This window comes from Pyrgilauda ruficollis, unplaced genomic scaffold (assembly GCF_017590135.1).
Source record: "Pyrgilauda ruficollis isolate IOZ18807 unplaced genomic scaffold, ASM1759013v1 scaffold81, whole genome shotgun sequence".
Lineage (NCBI taxonomy): Eukaryota > Metazoa > Chordata > Aves > Passeriformes > Passeridae > Pyrgilauda > Pyrgilauda ruficollis.
This window is the reverse complement of record NW_024530044.1, coordinates 1,562,479-1,589,491: the sequence shown is the minus strand read 5'-3', so window position 1 is coordinate 1,589,491 and position 27,013 is coordinate 1,562,479. Positions and strand designations below refer to the sequence as shown.

The window sequence follows — 27,013 nt, the reverse complement described above, 5'->3', positions numbered from 1 at the left end:
TCCTACACAGTGTCTTCTAAAGAGCATTCCTCTATTTTATAAGCAACTAGAAACATGATTTTCCTTATCAGTTTGTACAACATTGTCAAAGTGACTCCACAGTTACCTTGAGCCAGAGAAGGTTTCATCTGCATTTTCTTTTGAATGAACAGCTGTGAGTGCCATGAGACTAATCTTTTCCTTCTTTTCTTCTAGCTGAGTTCTCCTTACTCAACTGACTGAAGTGCACATACTGGAAAAATCAGTAATTGTGTGAACATTGGATGGGTTAAAGAAGTCATCATTTTTTTTTCCTGTCACCTCGAAAGTCAGCTTTTCTGGAAACCATTACATTATTCTTAGGCCTCTTTCAACAACAAATAAACAAGGAATTTTCTCCCTAGGGATTCAAACAGCCTTTTGCAAGTCAGATTTGCTGTTGTCACTGAAAAAAGACCAAATCCTCTCAGGCTTGGGAGTCATTTCACTTCAGTGGGGTCCCAGCAGAGATAAATTTTACTTGCTAATTTGACTAATTTCCATAGAATTGCTGTAAATATGAGAGCATAAGAACAAAGTGTTTTGCTTCTGAAGACAGCATATAAAGATAACGAAAGACATTAATGTGTTTGGAGAAATTAGGATTTATGATGTTAAATACTTTCTGCTCATCCACAATCTTATACACCACTGAGTCAGATACTATTTCAAAGCAAAGATTTTTGTTCCTCTGACTTTGAATGTTGCAGAGGTATCTGGGGATTGCTTTTCTCCAAAGATGAGTTGCCTTCAACACAGATTTTTATCTGACACCACAGCAGAAGTTGTGAAAGGCAGGTAGGCAAGGCTGGGGAGAGAAGGGAGTTCCAGAAAGGAAGCAGACATAAAACTTGTGGTGTTAAAAAGGCTGTCTCCATTTCTCCACTGGAAGAGAGACTCAGTAAAACTTCCCCTCTCACAAAATAGCTGCAGAAGTAAATCTGTTTGGGCAGGAGGCACTCAGATGCCCCAGCAAGTACTGTCAGAAAGTCTGCAAATAAAAAATCCAGTCTGACACAGTTTGGATGCTAATTGCTCAATGGCAACAGGGAAGCAGTTTTAGAAAAACAGTCACTGAAGAGCTGCAGCATTTGCTGACCACCTGGAAACTTGTGCTGTGTGACAGGATATTACATGCGTGTCACAGGCTCACTTAATAACCAGGACAATTAGTTTTTGTAAAAACAGTAAACTACACTCTTTAAATACTCTTTTTTTTTTTTTCTTTCAGACATGTTTACTGCTGAGTTTGGGTTGTTTGGTTTTGTTGTTTTGGTTTTATTTCCCCCAGTGTTATCCCTAAAATCTCTGTTAATAAAATAATAAACAGGCAACTCCAAGGCCACTGTATTTCACAAATGCAGGTTTAACCAAAATGCAAGCCTTGCCCACAGAACACATGGTTAATGCATGCAAAGCTCATAAAACACAAACCCTTGAACACCTGCACCTTACAGCTTTCTCAAGCAGGTATAAATGAGACTTCTGTGATGAAAACCTAACCTTGAAGCAGTAAGACACAGATTTTACTTTCATTTCTCCTTTCATCCATGCTATTTAGGTTAGTTGAAAGTGAGTGAGCGGAAACAAAGTAATGAGATATTTTTGTGATACATGGAAGTAAATTTCAAAGAAACACACACATCTTTGTTCATTACACTGAATGATTCAAAACAAGCTGCATATAAGTTCAGCAAGCATGAGGTGTAAAACAAAAAACAACAAGAGCAATTCTGTATATAGCTTGGTAATACCTGTAATTTATATAACCAGCATGAATAAAATCAGATTTTGGCTTCAAGTTGCATACCTGGACCTCTGTGGATTCTTTCCAAGGCACAACAAAAACACTCTTGCTGCCTTTTGGTTGACCTTAAACTGAGCTACTGACAGTAACACAGAATTCTGAAGCAGGAAACATAACCTCCCTGACATCAGCTATTTGCATGCCTTTTCATTCTAACCTACTCACAACCTTAATGCAAACAAAATGGGGGATACCTTTCATTTTTGACCATCTAAAGAAGTACTGTAAGACAAGATCAGACATGGCATGAGAACCAGTCTCCTTTTTTCTTTTCTTCTTCCCTGCTCTCCATGCAAGGCAAGTTTTCAAGGTTCTCAAGTATTAACTTCAATATAACTGGAGTTTCTGAACAGCACCATGGGTCAGGTTTTGGCATGACAGTTCCTGCTATTGCTTCTGAACAGATTTCTGCATAGGGAAGACTTAATGTTTGGTTGAAAAGACCTGCCTTGAGATCATTTCACTGATTTAAAGTAATTTATCTGTAGGATGAATACATATAGCCCAAACCCCCTTCCATTAAAAAAGTGAGAATTTTTGTCTTTATGCCACGAGGAGTAAGAACGCAGCTCTCCACACAGAGAAACGACGGTGTGGAGGAAAAACACAAAAAAAGGGGTGCCAAGATACTACCAGAAAAAAAAAATCTGCTTTTAAGTAGTTCTATTAACTGTGCTTGTGCTTTCGCTGCGTTTTGCAACAGCAAAGTAAAAAAATGTGATTGTTTTGTGCTTTGTCTTGTCACTGTAACAATCCTAATTAAAAACCCTAAGAACTGCCAGTCACCTTCTTCCATAGCTTTCATTCATAGCCATGTTTATAGATCTCCTGCTCCTTAGTATTTCACACCACGACATTTACCAAACAGACCTATTTTTTCTTTTTTTTTCCTTGTGAAGACCTGCCTCCTCCATCTGTGGAGGGAGGGGGCACAGACCAGGCCGCAGAACCCGCTGCAAAGCCTGGCCTTCAATGGCTTCAAGCACCAAGATAACACCCAAAAAGGCCACGCTGGACCAAGAGGCAGCGACAGCGTCCCTGCGAGCAGGGCTTACAAGAAATGGAATGGGAATGGAAGGGAGACACGGCTCAGCCGCCTGCAGTAGGTCGGCGCCGGGCTGCAGTGACCGCAGCCCCTCAGGCCCGGCCCCGCCGCCCCCAGGGCCCCGCGCTGGTTTCGCTTTCGCCTTCGCCGCCTTTCCCAGAAGTCACGTGACGCGCCCCCGGCCCTGGAACGCCCCCGGCCCGCCCCCGCGCAGGCGCACTCGGCTCCCCGGGCGCGGCCGGCACCGCGACAGCGCCGAGCCGGAGCCGAGGTGAGGGGAGCAGGCGTGAGGGGCCGGGGGATGGTGCTGGCGCTGCCCGCGCCTCGGGGGCTGGCGGGGTGGATACCCGGTGTAACTAAAGCTGTCGCTTCCTCAGACTGCCCCCTGCCCGCGGGACACGCGCCGAGCTTTGCGCTTCGGTGTCCTTGCACCTGGGGCAAACAGGTGTCTCCTAGAGCTCTTCATTCCTGGCAGGGACACCCCTGCTCCTCTGCCGCATCCGCTGTCAAGTCCTACCGCTCTCCACAGCTCACCCTCTCCAGACCTGCCGTGCCGGGAGCGCTCGAAGCGGACCCTGTCCCCAGCCCGGCGCTGACGCTGCCCCCCAGCATCGCTGGGCAGCCGCTGCCGAACAGGTGCGCTGCTCCCTGCGGCGGGGCTGAGCCGGCCCAGCGCTGGGACCGCTGCCCGCGCCCTTGGCTCCCGAACCCCGCCGCCTGGGCCGGCCGCGATCCCCCGGGAATGGCAGGAAAGGAGGTAGAGGAGGAACAGGAATGAGTCCTGGGGTGCATCGGGTGGCTAGCAGGTCGAGAGGGGCGATCAGCCGCCCCTGCTCAGCCCTAGCGAGGCACATCTGGAGTGCTGTGTCCAGGCACAAAACACGAGGAGCTACCGGAGAGGGTCCAGCATGGGTCACAAAGATGATGAGGGATCTGGAGCACTCTCGTAGAAGGAGAGACTACAGGAGCTGGACCTGTTTAGTCTGGAGTAGAGAAGACTGAGAGGGGATCCCATCATTACGTATAAATAACTCAAAGGCAGGTGCCAAGAGGATGGTGCCAGACTCTTTTCAATAGTGCCCAGCGACAGGATGAGGAGCAGTGGCCACAAACTAAAACACAACAAGTTCCACCTCAACATGAGGAAGAACTTTACACTGAGGGTGGCAGAGCGCTGCAACAGGTTGCCCAGGGAGGTTGTGGAATCTCCTTTGGGACCGCTGTAGCACACTCAAATGCTGTGTTAGCTGTAATCTGAAAAGCAAACACATCAAAAGCCTCCAAGCCCTCACTTGGAACATAACATTTTTAACTCCTTTGCTACTCACACCTAGCACATGCCACTCAGCAGCTGAGGGCACTGGCATATAAAAACTAAAGGATTTGGGAGGAAGGGGCATAGAAGATAGTTCTTCACTACAATGCTACCCTGTTCTTTTGGATAGGTCTTATAAGCAGCCATTAAAAAACAAAGATGTGAGTGGATTTGCATCTCGCCACTCATATTCTCAGCCTGGGCTGTTCCTTGGACGTATTTTTACATGCCATTTCCACTACAAGCTGATAACCTGCAGCTTAGAAGGCTGAGGTGCTTCTAAAGACCATCCGTCAGAGCTGAAGCTACTCTCACAAAAGTGTTAAGACTGAGAGAAGCTGTTCTGCAGTCTTAGTTAATTTAAGCACCCGTATCTGCTGCGCAGGTTACTTGAACATAGACTGAAAATATGATCATGAGAACTAAAACATATAGAAAAAACAATTTTTCCCATACTTCTCCATTTAAAGTGACTTGAGATGCAGTCCATTTTCAGAGCAGGCAAGTGTAGACACAAATAGCAACTGAAAATGGGTACTTAGAGGGGTCTCTTAATTTTTCACACTCACTCTCGGTGCTGGGGAATACATCTGCACAAGCAAGAGGTGATACTCCACGTTCAAATTCTCAATTATGCAGAGTATAGGTATCAAAGACACAGGTCCTCATTCCCATATCTGCTAAGCAAGAGAGCAGTAGCACTAGCAATACCCTAAATGCCATGAAAATGGGTTCAGAGGAAAAGAAAAACGAGAAAGCACCACACAGCCACTCACTCACTTTCTCTCCTCCCTACAAGGTGGGATGGTGAGAGAATCAAAAAGGTAAAAGTGAGGTACATTATGGGCTGAGATAAAGACAGTTTATCAGGTGAAGCAAAAGCCATGTACACAAGAAAGCAAAAGGCAGGAGGTCAGCCATCCCTGAAAGCCAGGCTCCATCACACCTAACAGTGGCTTGGGGAGACAAACACCATCATGCAAAATGTCTCCCTTTCCTCCTTCTCCTTCCCCAAGCTCTATGAGCTTGATGCCCCGTGGTCTGGAATGTGCCCTTGGTCAGCTGGGCTCAGCTCCCAGCTGTGTCCCCTCCCAGCTCCTTGTGCACCCCCAGCCTCCTCACTGGTGGGGTGAGGAGCACAAAGGGCCTTGGTGCTGCGTAAGCCCTGCTCAGCTGTAACAAAAACATCCCTGTCTTACCAGCGCTGTTTCCTGCAAAAATCCAAAACTAGCTACTGTGAACAAAATAAATCAGCACATCCTCCAAATCTGTCAATGTTCATGAAAACTTCAAGTTAGTTATTTTTGACCTCTTCAGTCCAAATGCTACTTAAACATTTATGCTGACTTTTTTTTCACTCCTTCCTCAGAATGTCTCAGTGGTATCAACTACAGCAACTTGATTCCAAGTTTTTGGAGCAAGTTCACCAGCTATATGATGACAGCTTTCCTATGGAGATCAGGCAGTACCTGGCACAGTGGCTGGAAAACCAGGATTGGTAAGCCTAGAAATTAATCAGGCTTTGTGTGATAAGCAGTGCCCTCAGAAGTGCAGTTACAGGCAGAATGCTGGGGAAGCAAGCTGCTGGGTGATCCTTTGCTGGCAGGATGCTTCAGTAGCTGTGTGGGTGCTCCAGCCTGTGTTCCTGCCCATCTTCGGGGCTTTCTGGAGGGGTCTGATACCTGGAGTAAGTGTCCTTGCTCATAATGTTCTCAGTGGTCTGGAACAAAAGTGGCTGTTTTATGACCAATTACTACCTTGTTAGCATCACTTTCTCACTCTTCAAAGACTCTGAACTTCTGCCAGACTTTCTGTGGAATGTCTTCTCTTTGAGGAGTGGTACGACATGCACATCCATCAGGGTCACTTTGAGGTTCCTGATGTGCATGGAATGAGTAAATGAATTTGAACAGAATGTGGCAAAAATAATAGAGAAACAACATTTCTGTATCAAGGAAAGTCAGTTAAGAGAATGAAACTGGCTTACATTTGAAGGCAATTCTCAGTGCTTGCATCTTCTACAACTGGAGTTGGGGATTAAAAATCAAGTACACCTGTATATATATATTTTGGCTCTTGTGTTGGAAGTGTGTTTAACCCAAGCATCCTTTAAACGATTCCAGGGAACATGCAGCCAACAATGTATCATTTGCTACACTGTTATTCCATGACCTGCTGTCACAGCTTGATGATCAATTCAGTAGATTCTTGATAGAAAACAACTTTTTGCTGCAGCACAACATAAGGAAAAGCAAACGTAATCTTCAGGTACGCCTGGGTTATCTGTACAATCTATACATCTGTGTGTTATCTATATATCTACACATGTGCTTGATTTGCTTCAGTGCAATTGGATGCCTCTAAGCAGCTACCCTGCTGTGAGGGATTTTCACAGAGGATGTGTGAGAATCCTGATTTAAAAGCCAGAATTCAAGTGTTGCTCCATTTTTGTTTTGATTTGCTACGGTTAGAAAGTTAGAGTTTAATTATCAGCACAGTTAGAGTTTGAGAACTCTAGGAAAAAGAAAGCCCCCCAGGGTAGCACCATCCTGAGCAGAGCAGGGCAGTACTCAATCACAGCACATTTCAGCTTTGTGTGCAGGTAAAACAATAAGGTGGAGTTTGCGTCCAGCCTGGACTGTGTGTTAAACCAGAAGCCATAACAAGGTGTGCAGGGGTGGCCCTTGAAAGATGAGCTCTCTAGGACTGTAGGATACTATCCCACAACTCCTAGGAATGTCTCTGACCCTTGTAATCCTGGAGCAGGCTATGACCAGTGTGTTCCCTGAGGCACACACTAGGGTCATACCCTGATTTTTTTTGCCAGTCTGAAAATTACTGAAAGACAAGAAATTATGTGTATGGACTTTAACAATAGACTGTGTCTCTAATGCTAGGATAACTTCCAAGAAGACCCAATACACATGGCAATGATCATCCACAACTGTCTGAAAGAGGAGAGGAAAATACTGAACTGTGCCCAGGAGTGCAATGAGGTAACAGTCTTGAAATATCTGCTGCAGTTGTATCTTCCCTTGCCTGTTGTTTGGGACAAGGGAAGTGGATGAGGACTGGCAGGGGAAACAGGCTATCCTCTCTCTGCCTAATAAGAGGTTCCTTAAAAAAAAAAAGAGTGAGCACTGATATGTACCAGCTGGACAGCATGGCTCTTTTCTGCTGAATGAAGCATTTGGAGGATAAATGGCCAGGAAATAAATGTTATTCCTTGAGTGACGTAAAAGCTGTGCTGGTTGTTTTAGTGCTCCTGTAGTACGATGTAGCCTGATGTGCCAATTGGATTTTGTTTTAATAATTAGTGCTTAACTCGTATATCCAGTAAGATTTTTGGTTTGTTTTTCTGTATTTTACTCCCCAGTTTACTCTCTTATTACTCTCTCAGCTGAGCATGCTTCTTTGGACTATCTCTGGAAGAATGATGCATCATTCTCCTTCCCAGTTGTCTCCAAGTATTTCTTTCTAATTTTGGTGGTGTTTTGGGGTGTTTTTTTTACTGAAGCCCTTTTCTTTCTTCTGAATTATAGGTAAAGCGATATCTTCTCCATCATTTGTTCTCCAGCTTCTCACCTTTTTTTTTCCTTTGCAAGAACTGTTTCGCAATAAAAATTCCGCACTTGGGAAAGGCGTGCAAAATATATAGATAGCTGTAATCCACTTATGTAGAAATAAAGTGATGCCTGACCAAGCATGTTAATTTCCAATAGGGAAATACCTCAGTTTATAGCAAGGCTTTGAATGTGCAGCATGGGAAGAGCACTTGGGCACAGCTTTCAACAAGGGGCCCTTTGCAACAGTGTCCAAAGCAGCTGCTCTGAGAGTGTGACTCTAGGGAGCCCCTGTAGCTGCAGCACAGCTGCTTGGTCCTGGCAAGTGACATAAAGCACTTGCTGCTCCTTTCCAGTATGCAATAAATGTGGGTTATCAAAAAGGGAAAGGGAATTACAGAACGGTTTGGACTGGGAGGGGCTTTAGAGATCATCTACCTTCCTCTAGACTGGATTGCTCAAAGCCCAATCCAGCTTGACTTAAATCCATGATGGGGGACCTTTGGCAGTTCACTAAAGTAAATACTTTGTTTCTTTCAAATTCACCTGAATTTGATTTTTTTTTTATACTACAAAATTTTAGTATGATTCATCAGAACAAACCATGCTTCCTCAGGTTGTTTGTCAACAAATGCCACTCATTTACAGTAATGAAAAAAGTTACGGGTCACTCTGTTTTGACTTGTTCTGCTTCTTCCCTCAGATGGAAGTAGGGAGTGTACAGAACACTGCAACTGGGATGCCAGACAAGCAGAAGGAGCTTGATGCTAAAGTTAGGGCTATAAAAACCAGTGTTACAGTAAGTATAACACAACTTTTCTCAGCAGTGTTTGTTGATTCGCAGATGCTGAAAATTAGACTTGATAAAATGGCGAATAAAAGTAAGGTGGGGTTTTCAAATCTATAAACCAGGGATTTCCTGAGCATGGGAAGTACCTTGTGCCTAAACTTTAGCAACAAAAGCATTTTACCCATCTGACATACTAGCAACTCAGGGAAAAAAAACCTCTTAAATCATAACTGACCAGTTTGTTGCTAACTAGAAGATGTACTTTTTTTTTTTAGCATATAGATGTTTGTCTTAATAAATACAGCCACTAGAGAAACTTTTTCTCCAAATAGTGTGTAACAATTTGAAAGTTTAAAATGCTTTGTGCTGTTCCAAGTTTTACCACTGTAGCCTAGGTTCTCCTAAACTCTGTGAATTTACATGGCTTGACAACAAGGGCATTTCCATACTTTATAATTAACAGATTTCAGTTAGTTTTGAAGGAGGAAGGGTGAATAGAAGGTGATTAAATGTAGAAATATTTCCTGTTAGTGCAGGAACAGGCATTGCTACAAAACTGGACTTCATGTCTGTCAGGGCTGGTACCAGGCAGTTCCTAATCAGATCAAGTCTTGCATTACTTGAAAATATTAAATAATTGTTGCCACCCTCACTTGTGCATTACAGGATGTGGAGCAGGACATCAAGACATTAGAGGATATGCAAGATGAATATGACTTCAAATGTAAAACCCTGCAGAACAGAGGTGAGTCATTTTTCAAGGACAATCCCCTATTGTGTATAGTTTGTCAGAGTAAACTGCTCTTTATGTCAGGGCACTGAGCCTAATGGTAACACAGCCAAATTTACTGGTAATGTCCCTTGTTGATTAACTCTGCTTCACACTGAAACCTAAATTTCTGCATCTGTCTTTTGTCCCAAGTAAGAGAGTCTCCTTGTTAACACAGCATTCCTTTGCCCTCTACATTCCTTTGCCCTCTACATCCCTTTGCCACTAGAAGTAGCAAACCCTGTAGGCTCTGTGACCGTTCAGCCATACATTTAATTAGTGATGTTTCACAAATGCCAAACCAGCTTTAGGTTTTTAGGCTCTTGTGTACCAAGGGAAACACACAGAGTCCACGCTAGTTTCATTATACAGCTCTGTCTCTGTTGTTGAATTCTTTTTCTGGAAAAGGCTTTAGTTTCTAACACAGCTTGGCAGAGCTGACTGTCCCTTAGAACAGGGACATGTTCAGAAGGTACTAAGGGAAGCTCTAAGTCAGCATCTTGCTTTTTGTATTTGTATCCCTTCTCGCCTCAGCATTCCCCCCACCCATCCTTCAGCACTCCTTCAGCCTCACATTCACAATTTGGACTTATTTTACAGAGCATGAGTCCAATAATATGTCTCAGGAGGAATACAAGAAAGAGCAGCTGAATCTCCAGCACATGTTCTTATCACTGGACCACAAGAGAAAGGTAGCATTCAAGTTTTCTTTCAGAAGTCAGCAGCTCTTCATCTTAAGCACATGCTCATTTTCTTAGAATTGACATAAATTAGCAGTAGGAAAGTTTTTTTAATGTGTCAGTTGAACTGAGATATTTGCAGAGTTTTGCAAAACAGATGAGCACTAGCTAAAACAGTACTTAGTTCTCCTGTATGAAGTATTTCTAATAAACAGGGTAATCTCATATTCTGTGTAGGAGGTGGTGAATAAGATAGTGCAGCTGCTGCAGAGCACAGAGCACACACAGGCTGCCCTTATTAACGACGAGCTGGTGGAGTGGAAGCACAGGCAGCAGACAGCGTGCATTGGTGGGCCACCCAACGCCTGCCTCGACCAGCTGCAGAACTGGTAAGTCTTTGTAAGACCACATTTAAACCATGTTGTGGAGGAACACCACATCTAGGAAACGTACCGATTATTTATATGATCCCTTTTCATTCTGTCTTAGCACAACTGCATTCCTTTTATTACCTCACCACGTTTCCATTGAGCACAAAGTGTACTCCAGGCACTGCCACGTCCTCAGGGACAGTCACCTGGCTAGTGCCTCTGCATTAGTACAATAATATAATAAAATATAATAAAAACCTGCTAAAAGTAATAAGATCACGTCAATTGTAGGTTCACCATTGTTGCTGAAAGCTTACAGCAAGTTCGTCAGCAGCTCAAGAAGCTTGAGGAACTGGAACAGAAGTTTACCTACGACCCTGATCCCATCACAAAAAATAAACAATTTCTGCAGGACCTAACACACAAGCTTTTCCAACAGCTCATCCAAAGGTAATAGACCATAAGGATCTTCTGGTGTTACCATGAATAAATAGATGAAGAGCACCTTCCCTACCATTCCCTCAATATTTCCTACATAGTATCTTGTCATTTTCCAAGGTTTTCCTAAGTTTGTCAAACATTAAACTGAATTACTGGTTTTGAGATTTACCCCATCTAGGATTTCCACAGGTCAGGCCTATGGAAAGGGTTTGTGCTGAGTCATTATTTTAAGTTAGCAGGAGCTTTGCTGCAGTACACATTGATTACAGAGTCAAACTCTTAGTCTGTTAGTCCACTTCTCACTTCAACCTTCAGCCCTGCAAAGTTCAAGTGAAGAGAGGCAAGAAACAATCTGCACCAAGCTGTGCCCAAGATAGATAGACACCAGATTCTCCAATCCTTTGTCCCTGGACACATCATCTTTGCCTCCAGCAGGGGGATACCGGCCCTGCCTCTGTACCACCTTTTTGATGCAAATTACTGTAGCTGGTAGTTGCCTCACATAAGATCAGAGACTTATTCTGTAAACACACAGTAGATACAAATTTGGGGTGTATCAAAACAGGTTAGCCCCAAAAGTTTGTTTCATTGGGTTAGCTGGCCCTCATCAAATCCCGTGCTAGTGTATCCATGCCTTGGGTTAGCTGGCCCTCATCAAATCCCCTGCTAGTGTATCCATGCCTTGGGCATGTGTTGTTACACTGCACTCACTGTAAGAATTCAGGAAGACCTGGGAATGGCACACAGAGCAACACTTCTCACTTGCACCATGTTAATTACAGCACAGTGTTTCCTTGCTGTTTGATTTCAGAGAAGTGTCATGTAGCAATCTCCCTCCTCAAGTCATCAATGTATTTCAGAAAAGCCAACACTTACAAAATCACTATTTCTAGCCCCATTGTAACAATTGAAAGGAACTGAGTCACACACCTCTATGCAGATTGAAGCTGAGTGAATAAAGTATATAGTATTTCTGGTAAATCAGCATTCTTTTAAAGTTCTCTTTTATATGGTTTCTTATTTAAGAGCAGTACAGATAAATCATAGTGCCTTTAACCTGTTCTTCCCGTAGCTCCTTTGTGGTAGAGAGGCAGCCTTGCATGCCAACCCATCCTCAGAGGCCACTAGTCCTGAAGACAGGAGTGCAGTTCACTGTGAAGCTGAGGTATGCTTTCCCCTTTCCCTGTTCCTTTTTTTGTGGTAAGGCTTTCCTGTCACTGGCTTCCTGCAGCCAAGAGGATTGCACAGCCTGCCCTGCAGCCCAGGGGCTGAGGCAGGAGGAGGGAAGTGCCAGGGGCAGGGGCTTTCTTCTGGCAGAACTTAACTCACATTCAGCTTTTAACCTTTCCCAGAAGTGGGGTGTACTGAGTGTGTAACAAACACAACCAAACAGCAAGAAGACACGTGCAGAGCAATTTGTCATGCCAAAGAATAGCTCATTTGCCCATTTAATTTTATCTCTAAATGCTGTCTGGTATGGAGCAAGCTTGGAGCCTGCATGTGGCCCCTGAGTGTGCTGAAATATCTGTGGTAAGCAACACAACAGAAGAAAACCCCTATTTTTCAATTGCTGATGTTAAAATACTTCTCTTTCCAGATTGCTGGTGAAACTGCAGGAACTGAACTACAACTTGAAAGTGAAAGTTTTATTTGATAAGTATGTTGCATTTATTTCATTTCTCTTGTGTAATGGTAAACAGTTCCCACACTCAGAGCCCAAGAGCAGTCACATTAGAAGTGCTGAGTAGACCAGCAGCAGGCTGGTTCTCCATGGCAGAAGGTCCATCCTTCCTTTTTCCTTACCCATTCCCTTGCTCTAAATCTCTCTCTACCACCAGAGACATGTCACAAAGTGCAGATGGCCTCAGCTTCTCACCATCAGCTCCACAGAGGAGAGCTCACTACTGCTAAGTCAGACATGGGGCAGCACCTGGGCAGCAGCCATTCTGCTGGGGTGTTTCACCTGGATTACCATGAGGTGACAGTGTGGAATTGGACTCCACCATTTCTAGCCACATAATTCAGTCATCTCTAGAATCTCTTCCTTTTTGGGTAGTAAGGAATATGGTTATCCTCAAGCTGCCTTTGAATAAGGGGTATATCTGCCTACCTGTAACATATGACATGTTCTCAATCAGAGAGAAAAAAAACAGCAATTGAAACAGATTAATACCAATCTTTTGTATTTTGTAAGGAGTTCAGGTGAGTTTTGCACTTACTTCAAGGGCAGGGAAAGAAATGTGACAGGCTGTCCAAAATAATGACAGGGACCGTGCTTTCAAGAAAGCAAGTGGGTTTTTGTCTTCCCAGCCAAGTAATTTTGTTCACTTGAAATGGCTCTAGGGTCCAGAAACTTGCATAGAATAGTAAAAAAGTAAAAAGGAATTCTTATGTGGCTGTGGGAGGTGCGTCTTTGAAAAGTGCACTAGATAAAATGCAACTCACTAAAATTCCAAGTGCTGGGAAAACCAATTCAAGTGATGCAGCAATTTATTCAACGAGTTTAAAAGCAGATTTAGAGTGGCAGAACTATATTTTTTTCCTCAGAGCAAGAGTTAAAATCTTTATAGTAAAAGAAAGTACTTTCTTGATTATAAACCCCCCGTAGCAATATCAAACCTGAGTAAAACAAAGGCTGTGTTGCACAATATTTATTTTGACTGCTTTAACCAATTGGCTCGTCTTTTGCACAAGAATTTCACAAAAGCATTTTACCAGTTCTCAGTCAGCACTCAGCTACTAAAACATGCACATTTTCTGTGTCTTTGGCAGAATCTTTAAAAGATTATTTTGTCTTTTTTTTTTTCTTGACAGAGATGTAACTGAGAAGAACTCGGTCAAAGGGTATGTGGCATCAGAGTTTGATATATTAACATTAGGTTCTTTCAATGAATGAGAGATTTAATTACATTTTCTCTCTCTTTGTATAGGTTCAGGAAATTCAATATTTTGGGAACAAACACAAAAGTAATGAACATGGAAGAATCTACTAATGGAAGTCTTGCAGCAGAATTCAGGCACTTGGTATGGGGTTGTTTTTTTCTGTTACTGATACAACCACTTAATTTTTAGTAGAGCATGGTAGGAAGGAAACAAATTGCTTTTGTTACTGAAGTAATTATTGATTTTTTGTGTAAAGAGCAACTGTGACTCTCCTTTTTATTTGTTCTGTCCTTTTTAAAATATTTTTTGCCTGTTTCAAAATCAGAATCAATCAAAATGTGATTGCTTGTCACTGAAAAGGGACAGAAATGCAAACAAGAGTATTTGCTGCCATACAGCTTATGCTGCAATGGGTTCTTGGGAGAAGTTAGTTAAAAAAGACTAGAAAGGCTGGTTTGGGCCTTTCAGAGGAAGGTCCATAGGTGGGAAGTCTGGAGGAGTTTGAAGAGCTTTGAGTCTGGAAGATGAAATTTGTCAAGGAGTGCACAGCTGCAAGAGAGTCAGTGCCTTTGGCATGCTATGGGGCACTTCTGATCTGCAGATTGTGAGGGAACACTTTGGTTCCATCTCTACAGCAAGAGAGGAAAAATGCAAGTCCAGAACTAGGGAACATGGAACTCTGCCTTCATTGTCCAGAGCTGAGGCTGTCTAGAGATCGTCATCCAATTCAGAGGGGTACTTTGATAAACCAATATTCCACCTGATCCTGATTTCATACTGCTTCTGTTCTTAAAAGGCCTTTTGCATAAAGGCATTGCAATATCTTTTTTCACAGATGAGCAGTTTATAAAAGGGTAGTAGTTACCTAGCAGTTTATTCCTTAGGCTCCCACACCTTAGAACCAAATAGAATCAGACACTAGTGCAGCATGTTTGCATACAGTTGAGCAAATGGAACTCCACCACTTCCATTTGTGGCTACCATAAACAAGTGACAGGTTTTTTGTTCATTTGCAGCAACTGAAAGAACAGAAAAACACAGGGAGCAGAACAAATGAGGTAAGCAGCCCTAACCTTTCCTTTGTCAAGTTTTAGCATAATACTAACAAGGCATTCATTTAAGACAATGCTCTCTGCTCAGACCCATGAAGACACACGTGAGATGAGAGATCATGGGAGAGGAGTTCAGTGTTTCTACCAAGTGATCCATGTAGGAAGAGTCTGCAAGGAGAGCTACTGCCAGAATGGCAGTGAGGGACTCTCCCACACTGGCATCTGCCTTTTACAGGGTTTCCTGGCAAGCACAGATTTTTGTATGGCTTACAGTAACCCAAAAAAAAACCCCAAAAAGCATGCCTGGAGAGGCAGTTTTAAGAAGTCAGCACTGTCACTGTGACTTTGACCTGTAAGCTCTTACTGAGGTCTAGAGCATGTGACCATGGGCAGAAAAAGGTTTTCCTCATGATAAAGTCACATTACTTCACCCTAGGAATTTTCAGTCCCTGAAAAGTTATCTTATATTTTTTTTTTTGAAGGGTCCTCTGATTGTAACAGAAGAGCTTCACTCTCTGAGTTTTGAGACACAGCTGTGCCAGCCTGGTTTGGTAATAGACCTAGAGGTAAGTCTTAGATCAAAGAGATGGACTTCAGTTCCTGTGTGTCACTTGTGCTGACAATCTTAACTTTTTTCTCTCTTTTTTTGTTCTCTTTTTTGGTTTTTTTTGGTTTTTTTTTTAAGTCCTGGGATATCACATACTTTCAGTTATTTCAAATTATGGGAATGACACTTCACAACAACTCTGTATAGACAGAGGGAGAGAATTCTGTCAGATCTCTGGGTAAATACAAATAGATGTGCTTTGCAAAATGTCTGATACCTAGAAGGCTTAAGCCACAGGGTTGGTTAGCAGTTTACACTTATTTCAGAAGCAGTCTGCTGTGAACTCTGCTGTCACTATCAGTGCTGTAATAACTGACCCTAAATGAAAGTCTTTTTTAGACAAAAATCACCCAAGTCTTTCCAGTATTTCATCATACTTTCTCCCCTACATACAAACAACTACAGAAAAAGTCAAGATTACGCAAACAGGGAATTAAAACAGAAATGGGTGTGTGGATAATCTCAAGGAGGATTGTGGCAACAGTGCAGGGTAACCTGACATGTTTCCTTTTGTGCCCTTTCAGACCACATCCCTTCCTATTGTTGTGATCTCAAATGTGAGCCAGCTTCCCAGTGGATGGGCTTCTATCTTGTGGTTCAACATGCTGTCTACTGATCCCAAGGTATTTGCAAGAAAAAAATATATTTTATCAGGTACTATGTCTAATTTTCAGATATTGTTTGTAAGTGCTGCTGCATTAAAATGACTCTTAATGAGTTTCAGGTCTAGAGAGGGGCAGTGACTTCCCTGAGCTAAACAGAGCAATGTCTGGAACCCACATAAGGGTAGTGTATATGTATTCAGGATGTACAGCACACAGTGAGAAGCCAAATGAACATTCAAGAACTCAATTATGGTGCACTTCAGTAATCCAGCAATTCTGCCTGCTGGGAGAAGACCTATCCAGGGCCCCAGAGATTGCTTTTGCTGGTAAAGAGTGCCTGGAAGAATAGCTGCCTGCTTCTGCAGAGCTGACTCAAGCTGACATCCATTCTTAAACCTGGAGCTTGGGCAATACAAAAATTCAAGTGGCATTCCAAAATTAATGTTTATTAACTATAGCTTGTATTTTTCTCTTCCATTCTAGAACCTGTCCTTCTTTCTGAATCCACCTTGTGCAAAGTGGTCTAAGCTTTCTGACGTTCTGAGTTGGCAGTTTTCTTCTGTAACAAAGAGAGGACTGAATGCAGATCAGCTGAGCATGCTGGGGGAGAAGCTTCTTGGTAAGGTCTGCTTTCATCACAGATGGCCTGTCTGAATTGAAGCTGGTTCTGCACCTTTTCCTGCAATCCATTTGAAGTTTTCCTTTCCTCTCACAGCTTTCCCCCTCCTACAATGTGACTCTGTAGCAATGAAGCATTTTCCACTTTTCAGTATGGCAGGGTTTGTAAATGAGATCATGTCATGAAAAAAATCTGCATTTCTAACTTGGGAGTTTTATGCATTACAGCAAAACAGACTGGGCCTAATTCTGCCTTTTGAAGTAACACTCATGTTTAGTCAGTCTGTGAAGTGGATGTTTCTTGGCATCTCTCGTTTGTTTTTTTTAAACCCACCTCCATTCATTTTAACTTCATGCATGCCCCCAGCTACAGTGGGGATTCATCCTGCATAAACACAGTTGCAGTATCAGCATGCAAACACTATGAAACTGCTAAAGAATATCAAACTGAGTTATCTCCCACATGAGTGTCCTTAATAAAAGCCTCATCAGCCATGGGTTTTGTTTCCAAACTCCCTGCAGTTTGCCTGAATAGGCAGGGCACTTGACACTGCTACTGATTTTGCACAGTAGACTTTAGATGAAAAATACTGTTGAGTCAGTATATTTCACCAGCCTTAAGTTTCAGGAAAAAAAATTATATTTAAAGGCATTTGAGATTCATGTGTCTAGGTGGCAAGTACAGCATTCCACTCTCTAATTACCCCAAGACATAAGATCTGACAAAAAGCTGTTAATTTATTAGATTCCTTTTCAAATTTCTACAAGGAAATTTTTTTTTGTTTAATTAACCAACATAAAGAGACCAGTGATATATTTATATGGCAGATTTGCATTTCAGAACTGCAGGGGTTTTGTTGAGCTCTGGTAGGGTTGCTACTTAAATCTTATTTCTATAGATAAAAATATTACCCAGCTGAAAAAAGTCCTCATTGCTGAACACTATATTCAGGATTCCTCAGTGCAAGGAGGCAGAACCAGCAGGGTGCCAGGGCACAACCTGGCTGCTGCTTTTGCAATGGAAAGTTGACAGAATCTTGATCTCTTAACACCAGCAGTACCAGTAACAAGCTTCCTGACCCAATTTATTTTTAGAAAAATGACAGAGAAGAGCATATTTATGGGAAGCCATAGCATGATCTTTAATTGGAAGAATCTGGCTTTGACGACAGTCATGGTCTGCAAAGCTCCCAGCTACTGTAGGCCCAGCATAGGACTTTTCTTTGTGGCTTGGAGATGGTTATGAAACACTGTAGACATACAAACAAGGCTGAGGGAAACAATTGCAACAGGAATGAGTCTGTGGTTGGGGTAGACTTAGGAGTCAAGAGTTTCTGGGGCACCAGCCTGAAAATCACCAGAATCAAGGTAGGAAAGTGTTTAATTTTAGAGAGATGCTGCAGGGTCTGCTGAGCCTGCAGAGGAGCTTGTGGGCTGCAGTCTTCTTGCTGTGCTGGCAAGAACTGTGCAAGGATTCAGTTTCCTTCCTGGAAGCATTTTGAAGCTGGCAAGTGTTAGGTGCAGCACAGCACAGAAAGCGTCAGGATGGATTGGTTCCCATTACACAAGGGCTGCTCACACAGGTTTGGGGTACTGTAAAACCTCCCAGAGGGGAACTTGGCAACCTCCTCTGCAGTAGCTGTGGAAGCACAGCAGCCTGCCCTTCCTTTTCTTTCTTAGTCCAACAGCTGCCTTCCAAATAAACTCAGAACTTGGTTTTCTAAGTACTTTCAGCCTTACTAAGCAACTCGTGCAACATGACTGAAGTCAAATTTATTGTGTTCAGGGCCAACAAATGGAGGATCTCAGGATGGCCTTATTCCTTGGACAAGATTCTGCAAGGTATGCACACAGTTTTAAAAACTGTGATGGAAGAAGGATCTCATCTTACTTTATTGTGGGTTTTGTTTGGGCTTTTTTTGTTTGTTTTCCCCCCCAAGCTGCCTACTTTTCTAGTAGCATCCCCTAATTATTCTAGACCTTACATGGTCATGGGAGGCTTTGGTGGTGAGGTTAAAGTAGCAGCAGGAAGAAAAAGAGCTTGCAATGGCAAGGAGTAGATGATTTTGAGGCTGGTTTTGATCCATGTAAACTCCACAGGGGGGAAAAAAAAAAAAAATCTATCTTTCAAACACAGCACCTCCATTATTATTAATGCAGCTGCTATTAATAGAATAGCTCTCCTTTTGACTATTACAGAAAATGTAAGCAAAAAACAGCAAGATGAACAATTCTTCTGTGTCTTAGTGAAGGACATTCCCCAGACCATGGGAAACTGGATCAGGGTGAAGATTAACTCAGGGTGTCCAAGAGGGTCAGTATGATGACAGAAAGCCACATCATGGAATTTCACAACCCTGGCTGAAGCAAGACAGGAGGACTCTTCACATTTTTTTCAGCTTTAGACCCTAAGCTGGTATAGAGAAGTAGGAGATCACAGCCAGGAGCAGACTCCAGGGGAAGGGCAAGGCTACAAGTGCCCTACAAGCACTCTAATTCATTGATACAGAACCCTCATGAGACATTGAGATCCAGGTCTCAACAGAAAGTGTCTCTAAGGTCTTCTGCTAGCCAGCCCAGTCAAAAACCCCCGTGGCATGGGTTTGAATGTCCTACAACTCCAACAGTGATAGCACCAGGCTATCCCTATTGGCACAAGAGCCTTTTATCTATCTGCTCTTAGACCAGTGTTGTTGCATGTGAGAGGTGATGGATCACATATTTGTCAGTACTGGAGGCTCAGACAGGCATTTTTACTCATGTCTCACTATCCTTGTTCTTCCCCCTCCCATCCCTGCCTTTCCATATTCTGAATTTCAGGAAAATATAAATGATAAAAATTTCCCCTTTTGGCTGTGGATTGAGGGAATCCTGGAGCTTATTAAGAAACATCTCCTGTGTCTCTGGAACGATGGGTAAGACCTTAGTGAATTTAAAGATGTGATCATTGCCTCAGACTTCACTTTTAGGCTGGCAATTGCACCCTCAGGGTGCAGAGGGTGGATCTTGAAACCAGAAAAATCTGAAGCAAATGAATTCTAGTAGAGAGGAATCCTCTGATGAGGTAACTGCTAAAAACAAGAACACCAGGTTGTCCCATTTAAGTCACAGAGCAGGGCTTTGAATGTTAGGTTAGATTTTTTTTTTTTTTTTGCCTCTGCTCCCATTGTAAGTCGGTTCTTTCTACATCCTAGAACATAGCCAAGAAAAACTGAAGCACAAGGAAGTATAAGTCCTAGTGATATATCCATTTTAAAAACCCAAACCCAAACTCCCTGCCCGAAGAGAGTTACTGTGAGCTGCCTGGAGGTGGCAGCAGCCAGACTCGGAATGCCTGTGCCTGCACCGTGTGCCCAGAACCCGGCAGCCTTCATTGATTTTTTAAGAGTATTACCGAGTAGAAGGACTCTGCCAGATGGGAACACAGTTCCATTTGCCCTTTAATACTGGTTTAGTAAACTTTTCATTCTGGGATTTCCGATTTCAGATGTAATTCAGCCCAAACTAGGCTTATCCAAAGTCACAATCCTGTGTTTTAGCTTTAGCCACATTATGAAACCTCATCAAACAGCACACTCACAGTGGAGCATCCTGGTATCTCACACTTCTGCAGGATCTACAGCAGCAGGATTGCTTTGCCTTGCTGCATTCAGCAGTGGGCTTCACATTTTTACCCCCCAGCTCCAGAAGAGTTCTGTCAAAGGTCTGTGCAAAACCCACTTTCTCTAACTTAATGCACTTGAGGACAGTCATAGTACTCAAAAGATCATCCCTGTGCAGCACAAGCCTTGTTTCCCTTCCCCAAACCTCCCCCCTTTCTTTGTTGCAGTGCAGTGGAAATATTTATAACCATTACTGAAGCAGAGTGGTAGTTCTGGGATTGGGATTACATGTGGATTTGGTACAGACTTGATAGCAGAGACTCCCCTTGGATACAAAAGAGTAAATAATACAACCTCAGAAACACTTGCCTTTCTTCATACTTGAGAGATAGGAAGGCAAAAGACCTCCCTTACACACAGGATATTGACTACTGAACACATTTGTTACCTAAATCATGGCATTTAAACCAAACAAAACACAACGCTCACCAATCAAACCCCCAAACCCCATAAAACAGGGCAACTTACTGCATCTGAAACTCTAAGCAAAATTATGGTTGTTTAGGGGTTTTATGTGCAAAGCCCACTTTCCCTAACTTAATGCACTTGAGGACAGTCATAGTACTCAAAAGATCATTATTGATGGAGTATTTTGATGAATAAGAAACAGGGAAAACCTATGGGGGGAAAGAAAACAGCCAACAAAAGCAAAATACCAAGCAATAAACCAACCAAAACCAAATAGCTGGGGCTTGGCCAGGGTCATACCCTGGTGCTGACTTGAACAACTCCCTCCCCAGTACCTGTCCAGATCAATCAGTCTCTTACAATTACCACCCAGCCTCCTTGTCCATGCAATAACAATTGCTGAGCACAGTGAATAAATCACAAAAGTTTACAGTTCCTGTAGAAAACAGGCTCAAGGCCCAAAGCAAACCCCACACCTGTAAGAGTGTAATCTGGTAGCCAGCAAAGCTTGTTTCATCAGCCAAAAAGGAGAAACAATTATCCTTCAGCATACTTTTGAACCCAAGACTGGCTGCTAGCTGGAACCTGACCCTGTTACACACCTGTGACATCACTTCTGCTCCCACAGCCCAGCTTTGGCAGCAAAATGGACAATCATTTTTGTTCCAAGTTCAGAAAGATGTTTGTGTAAGCCCCCAGGCCGAAGTGAGAGTGCTGCGGGAAGCTGTGGTGATTCACAGCTGCCACGAGGCGTGAATCACCACCTGAGTGCAGCCAGGCAGTCCTGCTGCCAGCTGTTCACAGCACAATGCCTTCTGTGAGGCTTTCACCAGTACTGCAGCTCTTCTAAGTGAAGGAAAGCTTTTTAGTTCTCCTAACTAGCACAGCACAGCTTGGTTTTTATGTTGGGGAGTAATTCAGCTCTTTCTTTTCAACATTACAGCTGCATTATGGGCTTCATCAGCAAAGAGAGGGAACGTGCTCTGCTGAAGGACCAGAGCCCAGGAACATTTTTATTGAGATTCAGTGAAAGCAGCAGGGAGGGAGCAATCACCTTTACCTGGGTAGAGGAATCTCAGAATGGTAAGTCAGCAACAGAGAACCTTTGCTGATCTGATTACATCAGAACAAGAAGTCTTTGGGCCCTTCTCCTCCACCCTGAGGAGCAGCACAACACACCATACTTGGGGTAACTCAAACCACACAATCAGTTGATCAAGGTTTCAGCTAGGACAAGTAGCACTTCACAGGTCCTGCTTCTGTCCTGGAAGTTGGAAAGGAAAAACTGCCCAGACTGTCTTCCCTGCCTACTTAGGCTCTCTCCCAGCCTTTAGTACACACACAATTGCATCTCCTTCCAAGCCCAAATGCAGCTTTGGTTTGTTCCTTCCCACACGCCCCCTAGATAAATTACATATTCACTTCATTTTCCAAGTAGTTCTCCTTCCTCCCCTTGTCCAAATGGATCAAGGAAGATCTTACTTCTTCAGCGAGCTGCACTAGTTTCTCATCCTCCCCTAAGGAATCCCGCAGGCATCTCAGCTACAGGAAGTTAAAACCTCCCTTGTACCCAGTCAGAGCTCTCCCCTTATCACACTCAATACACAGCCTCAGCTGCCAGCGTGGGGCAGCTGTTGACACTTCAGTTTGATGAGCCCAAAACCAGCAGCAAGTGGAAGAGAAACTGCTGAGTGTACTTGGGTGACTTCTTTCTCTTGGCTGCCTTCATACCTGAGACATCCAAAAGTTAAATTAAAAGAAGGTTGATAGTATTTGCAGCATTCAGGAAGGATTATATGTCTCTCCGGATGATTCATAAAAGCCTCAAGTGGTGTATTTGGATCAAACTCCCTAATAGGCAGCAGAGTTTGAATTACATAATTTGGAAGAAGGTTAAAAAGGCAGCACAACCTAAATCACTTAATGAAATAGTGCAGTTAATTTCCATGGACAAGTCACACCAGTCATTGTGAATACAAACCACACCAAGAGCCATCACTGTGTGCTCCCCCCCATGCCTCCCTGCCCCACAGAACAATTGTGCTCCCTTTGCAGGCATTAAATGCTTCCTGCAGCGCTGTAGGTGTCCTCCAGGCAAGGCTTTTGCTCACGTGAACTCTGAATTTGTTGGAAGTGCCTGCAGATTTTCTGGACACTTTCAGAAAAAAAACTTGATAGCCAGCTTTAAGAACTGCTGCTTCTCTCCTCTGCAGAGCCACAGTTCCACTCGGTAGAGCCCTACACCAAGAAGGAGCTCTCTGCCGTGACCTTCCCCGACATCATCCGCAATTACAAAGTGATGGCAGCCGAGAACATCCCTGAGAACCCACTGCGATTCCTGTACCCCAACATCCCCAAGGACAATGCCTTTGGCAAATACTACTCCAGGCCTAAGGAGGGTGAGTGCTGTGTGGGGCTCGTGCCTTGGAGCTTGTCTGCTTGCTCCTCAGCTGCTGGGGCACTGCACAATTTCCGTGGCATGGAAAGAAAGGGAGCAGTTGGCCTGAATGCCTTGGCAGCCCGTCCCGTGTTTATAGGTTAAGAAAAGGTTTGTTTTTAAACAGGCACAACATGAGACCAAAAACTGAAACCCCTGATTGTCACTGGCCCTCCAGCTCTTCTGTCACATGAGCTGTTCCAGAAATGTAGGCTCCCACTAACAGCCCTGACAGTGACTGGTTATGGAAGGGGTTTCTTTGCCATTTTCTATAGGAGAACAGGAAAAGTAACTAAAAATGGAATAAATTAACCATAGTGCTGTAAAATGCATGACAGAGAGACTTGCACATTATCTGGGTCATAGGCTGTATTTTTGGTACAATAATGGTGAAAATATGACGTAAACCTGCTGAAAAAAAAACATACCCACAAGCTTTTCTTCTCTCCTTGAAGCACCAGAGCCAATGGATTTGGATGGTCCCAAGGGAACCGGCTACATCAAGACTGAGTTAATCTCTGTATCTGAAGTGTAAGTCCTCACAAAAATGCTGGATTTTTAAGAACTGATCATAAGATTTTAGTTGTAGTTCATGTCTCTTCATACTGTTTAAGCTGTAGGTGCCCCTGTGAAGTCTTTCCTCTTTGAGAATCTGATCACAACACATTAATGCACTGCTGTGTTCAAAACACCATTTTTAGGCAAAAAACCCTAGAAACTTGCAGGGAGTTGTACAGGCAAGTAATTTCTTGAAAAGCACATTCTCAAAGACTTGCTGGACTTCTTTGGTTAGGATGTGCACCCCTGAGTAGTCTGAGTTTTCATTTAAAGCCAGGCTGGCTTTGCAAAGCCTGCTCTTCCTCACAAGAGGCCTGGTGAGTGGCCCTTCAGGCCTTGGAGCTGGACAGGGTAATCCAGCTGTGTCTCATTTCTTTGGTGACAGTTAATCCCTGCTCTTCTCCATCAGGCATCCTTCCAGGCTGCAGTCCCCAGAAAACCTGCTGCCCATGTCTCCCGAGGAGTTCGATGAGGTGTCTCGGATGGTGGGCCCCGCTGAGATCGATACTGTGGTACGTACCAGGAGCCAACCTGGAGCCCAAGGGTTCTGCCAGAACTTGCTTTTTCCTTTTTTTACCCCCTTATCTGAGACATACCTCAGATACTTAAGCAAACACTTGAGAACATGTCTCTTCACAAGCATAGGAAAAGCTGGGGATCCAGAGTTAGACTGGAATTGCCAGCAGTTGTTTTTCAAACGTGTCTGCAGGGAGAAGGGTGAAGAACAGGAGAGCAAAGCTTCCTGCGTGTGCCTTGCAGGTGGAGGAAAGATGGCAGGGGAGGAAGGAGTATCCCTGTAGTGCCTCTGGTGGGCTCTGTGTGGGGAGGGCCCCGAGCAGGAGTGCACTTTGGAAGTGCTGCCCTGCCAGGGCTGGCGAGGTACTGCCATTAACAGAGCAGTGCTGTCCTGCAGGGTGTGCTTCAGAAAAGGAAACAAATTAAAGTGATCCCCACCTCCCCACCCCGAGCAGCTGAATCCTGGTGTGACTGGGGCAGAACACGGTCATGCTCTGTGGTTAGCAAGGCCTTGAGAAGCAGGGCTGGGCCTGTGTAATGGAGGTTTCCTTTTCTCCTTGCAGATGTGTACACATATCCAGCTCTGAGCTTTGGCTGCGCTTTCCCCGCGCCGTTAGCACGGCCGATCCGCTTCACGCCTCCTGTGCTGCTGCCAGTGCCTTGGTGACAGCGCTTCACTTCTTTGGGTTCTCAGCCTGAAGGCCCTGCAGCAGTTTTAGCTGATGGGAATATCAACAGCAGCAGCCTGAGCAGCCTCCTTACCTGCATATCTTTGTTTAATTAGCAAGATACCCTGCACATTTTTGTTTAATTAGCAAGATACCGTGCCAGAGTGGAGGAAGAGGAAGGTGAGAATGTGAGCTCCTCAACGACAGTGATGGCAGAAACATGCATTCATTGTTTGAAGGAATTAGTTAAATGTTTAAAACAGTTAACTGTACATAGAAGGCTTCAAAGAAAAGCTGGTTTTTTTGCAGAGGTTCTGTTCAGAAAGCTTACACCTTGAATTTTTGTCTGCATCACAAAAGGGAAGCACTCCACAGACACCATGCCACACCAAATCCACGTGCTGCTGAAGGTTGTTGGGCTTTTAGCTCTTCTGGGCATGGCCCATGGAGAGAGCAGAAGCCCAAAATGTTACCTGCATTTAATTTTCACAATTTTCACAAGGCATAATCTTGTGTAGGATGTTTAGCACAATCTTTCTCAAAAAAAGCATTTCGTAGGACACCACCTTCAAGCTGCATTGGCACATGCTGAGCTTGGAACCCAAGGTGTATAATCAAAACTAAAGCCTCTGCAGACTGCAATCATCAGACAAAATCAGAACCTCCTCTTAGAATACTGCAAAAGGGATTGGTCTGTTTTTATTTACTGTGCGTAATCTGCCAAGGTGAGGATCTGGTCACCCCTATCTTTTGCAATAATACAGAATAATGTAGGCTGTAACAGGTGGAATAGAATCCAGTTTTCTCATTCATTATGAACCAGGGCATTTATTTAACTGTTAATTTGAGTAGCTAAAATACTTTACAGGTTTTGATAATGAAGTGGTTTTGTAATTAGGCACAGGAAAGTGAAGAAGTTGTTAAGAGGCAAGGCTGTTCAGGCAGCTGCTCTCCTCTGAGGGTACCTATTAGTGCAGGCTGCTAATTAGCAGGGAGCTGAGCAGAGCACTCGTGCTGCACCCCATCTGTCCAGGCACAGGAACACTGCAGGGGCCCTGCCTGAGCAGGGGGTGGGACAAGGTGACCTCCAGAGGCCCCTCCAGACCCCCTCAGCTGCTGTTTGGGGAAAAAAGGACTGCTTCAGTTTGGTGTGTTGTGCCAAGACATCTGATTGCCCCCTGAAAAAGCTGCACAGAAAAATTAAAGGACCTAGAGCATGTAACACATGTATTTAAATGAAAGCATTGCCAACATATATTTAAAAGAAAGCATTGCAAACTGACTTATTTTTGGTGCCCTGGGTTACTGAGATTAACAGTGCTACAGGAAATGACTTAATGCTTTTATCTTACTGTAGCTAGCTGGATGTGTATCTGTTGCTAATGCAAAAATCAACTTGTTTTTTGAGCTATGCTTTGTATTCATGTTCTACAAGTCATTTTATTCTTCAGTTTTGTGGGACTTAAAGCAGTGGCCTAATTCACAGCTTGGTCTTTCCATAGCCAGTAGTTCTAGAAGCAGTGACTTTTCTTCAGTGGAATATTCTTTTATATATTTTAAATAAAAGGAACTGTCAGTTGCCACATTTGTTCTCTCTCTCGTGTTTTGGCTACTTCTATTATAAAGTGGATGTGCCAGACAGTATTTTACTACTCTGTATCTCATTTTAAACTTGCTTGTGTAACTAAAGCATTACAGCTCTGAAGCCTGAGGCAGTATTGATGCTTTTAATTCTCTGTATTGTTGTAGGTCTGTCTGCACTGGAGTTCTTAGAAGGTGGCTATTACCTTTTTTTAATTACTGCTTGTATCACTTCATTTGTTTCCATCCCCACACAACCTTCAATAAACTGAACTTGAATTTCTAATTGGAGTCCTCAATAGGATAACTGATCCATGGCTCATCTTTATGGGTTACCAAGCTGGACCACTGCTGCTTTTCTCTGGGGCCAGTAAGTGACAGAATCCCTCATCTCACACTTGTCAGGCTTTTGTATGAACTGTACAGCCAGAGTAATAACAAAGGGAACTGTTGGTGTGATGAAGGATAGCAGAGTAAGTCAAGAGAAAGCCAGACCTGTTCAGAGTACCTGGCCAGAATTCCAGCATTAACAAAAAGCAACCACCGGTGAAAGGGCACAGCTCTGGAAGTGTAGGTTTCAAAATAAACACCAAAAAAATCAGAAAAACACTACAGAAAT

The 27,013-nt window shown here is 43.5% G+C and overlaps 2 protein-coding genes across 2 annotated transcripts in view; both read left to right on the top strand.

Moving 5' to 3' along the window:
• STAT4 (signal transducer and activator of transcription 4) overlaps window positions 1-1,784 on the top strand; it is a 40,412-nt gene extending 38,628 nt beyond the window's left edge. Inside the window, exon 24 of the mRNA XM_041487586.1 lies at window positions 196-1,784. Within this exon, the coding sequence (XP_041343520.1) occupies window positions 196-222 (27 nt within the window). The 3' untranslated portion in view covers window positions 223-1,784. The remainder of the gene's footprint in view (window positions 1-195) is intronic.
• Window positions 1,785-3,189: 1,405 nt separating this feature from the next.
• Window positions 3,190-26,680, top strand: STAT1 (signal transducer and activator of transcription 1). Its single transcript, XM_041487602.1, has 24 exons — window positions 3,190-3,506; window positions 5,555-5,683; window positions 6,309-6,453; window positions 7,083-7,181; window positions 8,452-8,547; window positions 9,205-9,283; window positions 9,908-9,999; window positions 10,225-10,376; window positions 10,650-10,808; window positions 11,872-11,964; window positions 12,397-12,456; window positions 13,614-13,643; window positions 13,730-13,823; window positions 14,699-14,740; window positions 15,217-15,300; window positions 15,866-15,964; window positions 16,430-16,565; window positions 18,351-18,406; window positions 19,385-19,479; window positions 21,578-21,717; window positions 22,848-23,033; window positions 23,527-23,602; window positions 24,039-24,141; window positions 24,709-26,680. The coding sequence occupies exons 2-24, from the start codon at window positions 5,556-5,558 to the stop codon at window positions 24,730-24,732; spliced, it is 2,268 nt and encodes a 755-aa protein (XP_041343536.1). The 5' UTR covers window positions 3,190-3,506; window position 5,555; the 3' UTR covers window positions 24,733-26,680.
• The last annotated feature ends 333 nt before the right edge of the window (window positions 26,681-27,013 follow it).

Coding starts and splice junctions, on each gene's coding strand:
- STAT1 (XM_041487602.1), top strand. CDS start 5,556: ATGTCTCAGTGGTATCAACTACAGCAACTTGATTCCAAGTTTTTGGAG. Junction 5,684..6,308: donor TGGCTGGAAAACCAGGATTG/GTAAGCCTAGAA, acceptor AAACGATTCCAG/GGAACATGCAGCCAACAATG. Junction 6,454..7,082: donor AAAGCAAACGTAATCTTCAG/GTACGCCTGGGT, acceptor CTCTAATGCTAG/GATAACTTCCAAGAAGACCC.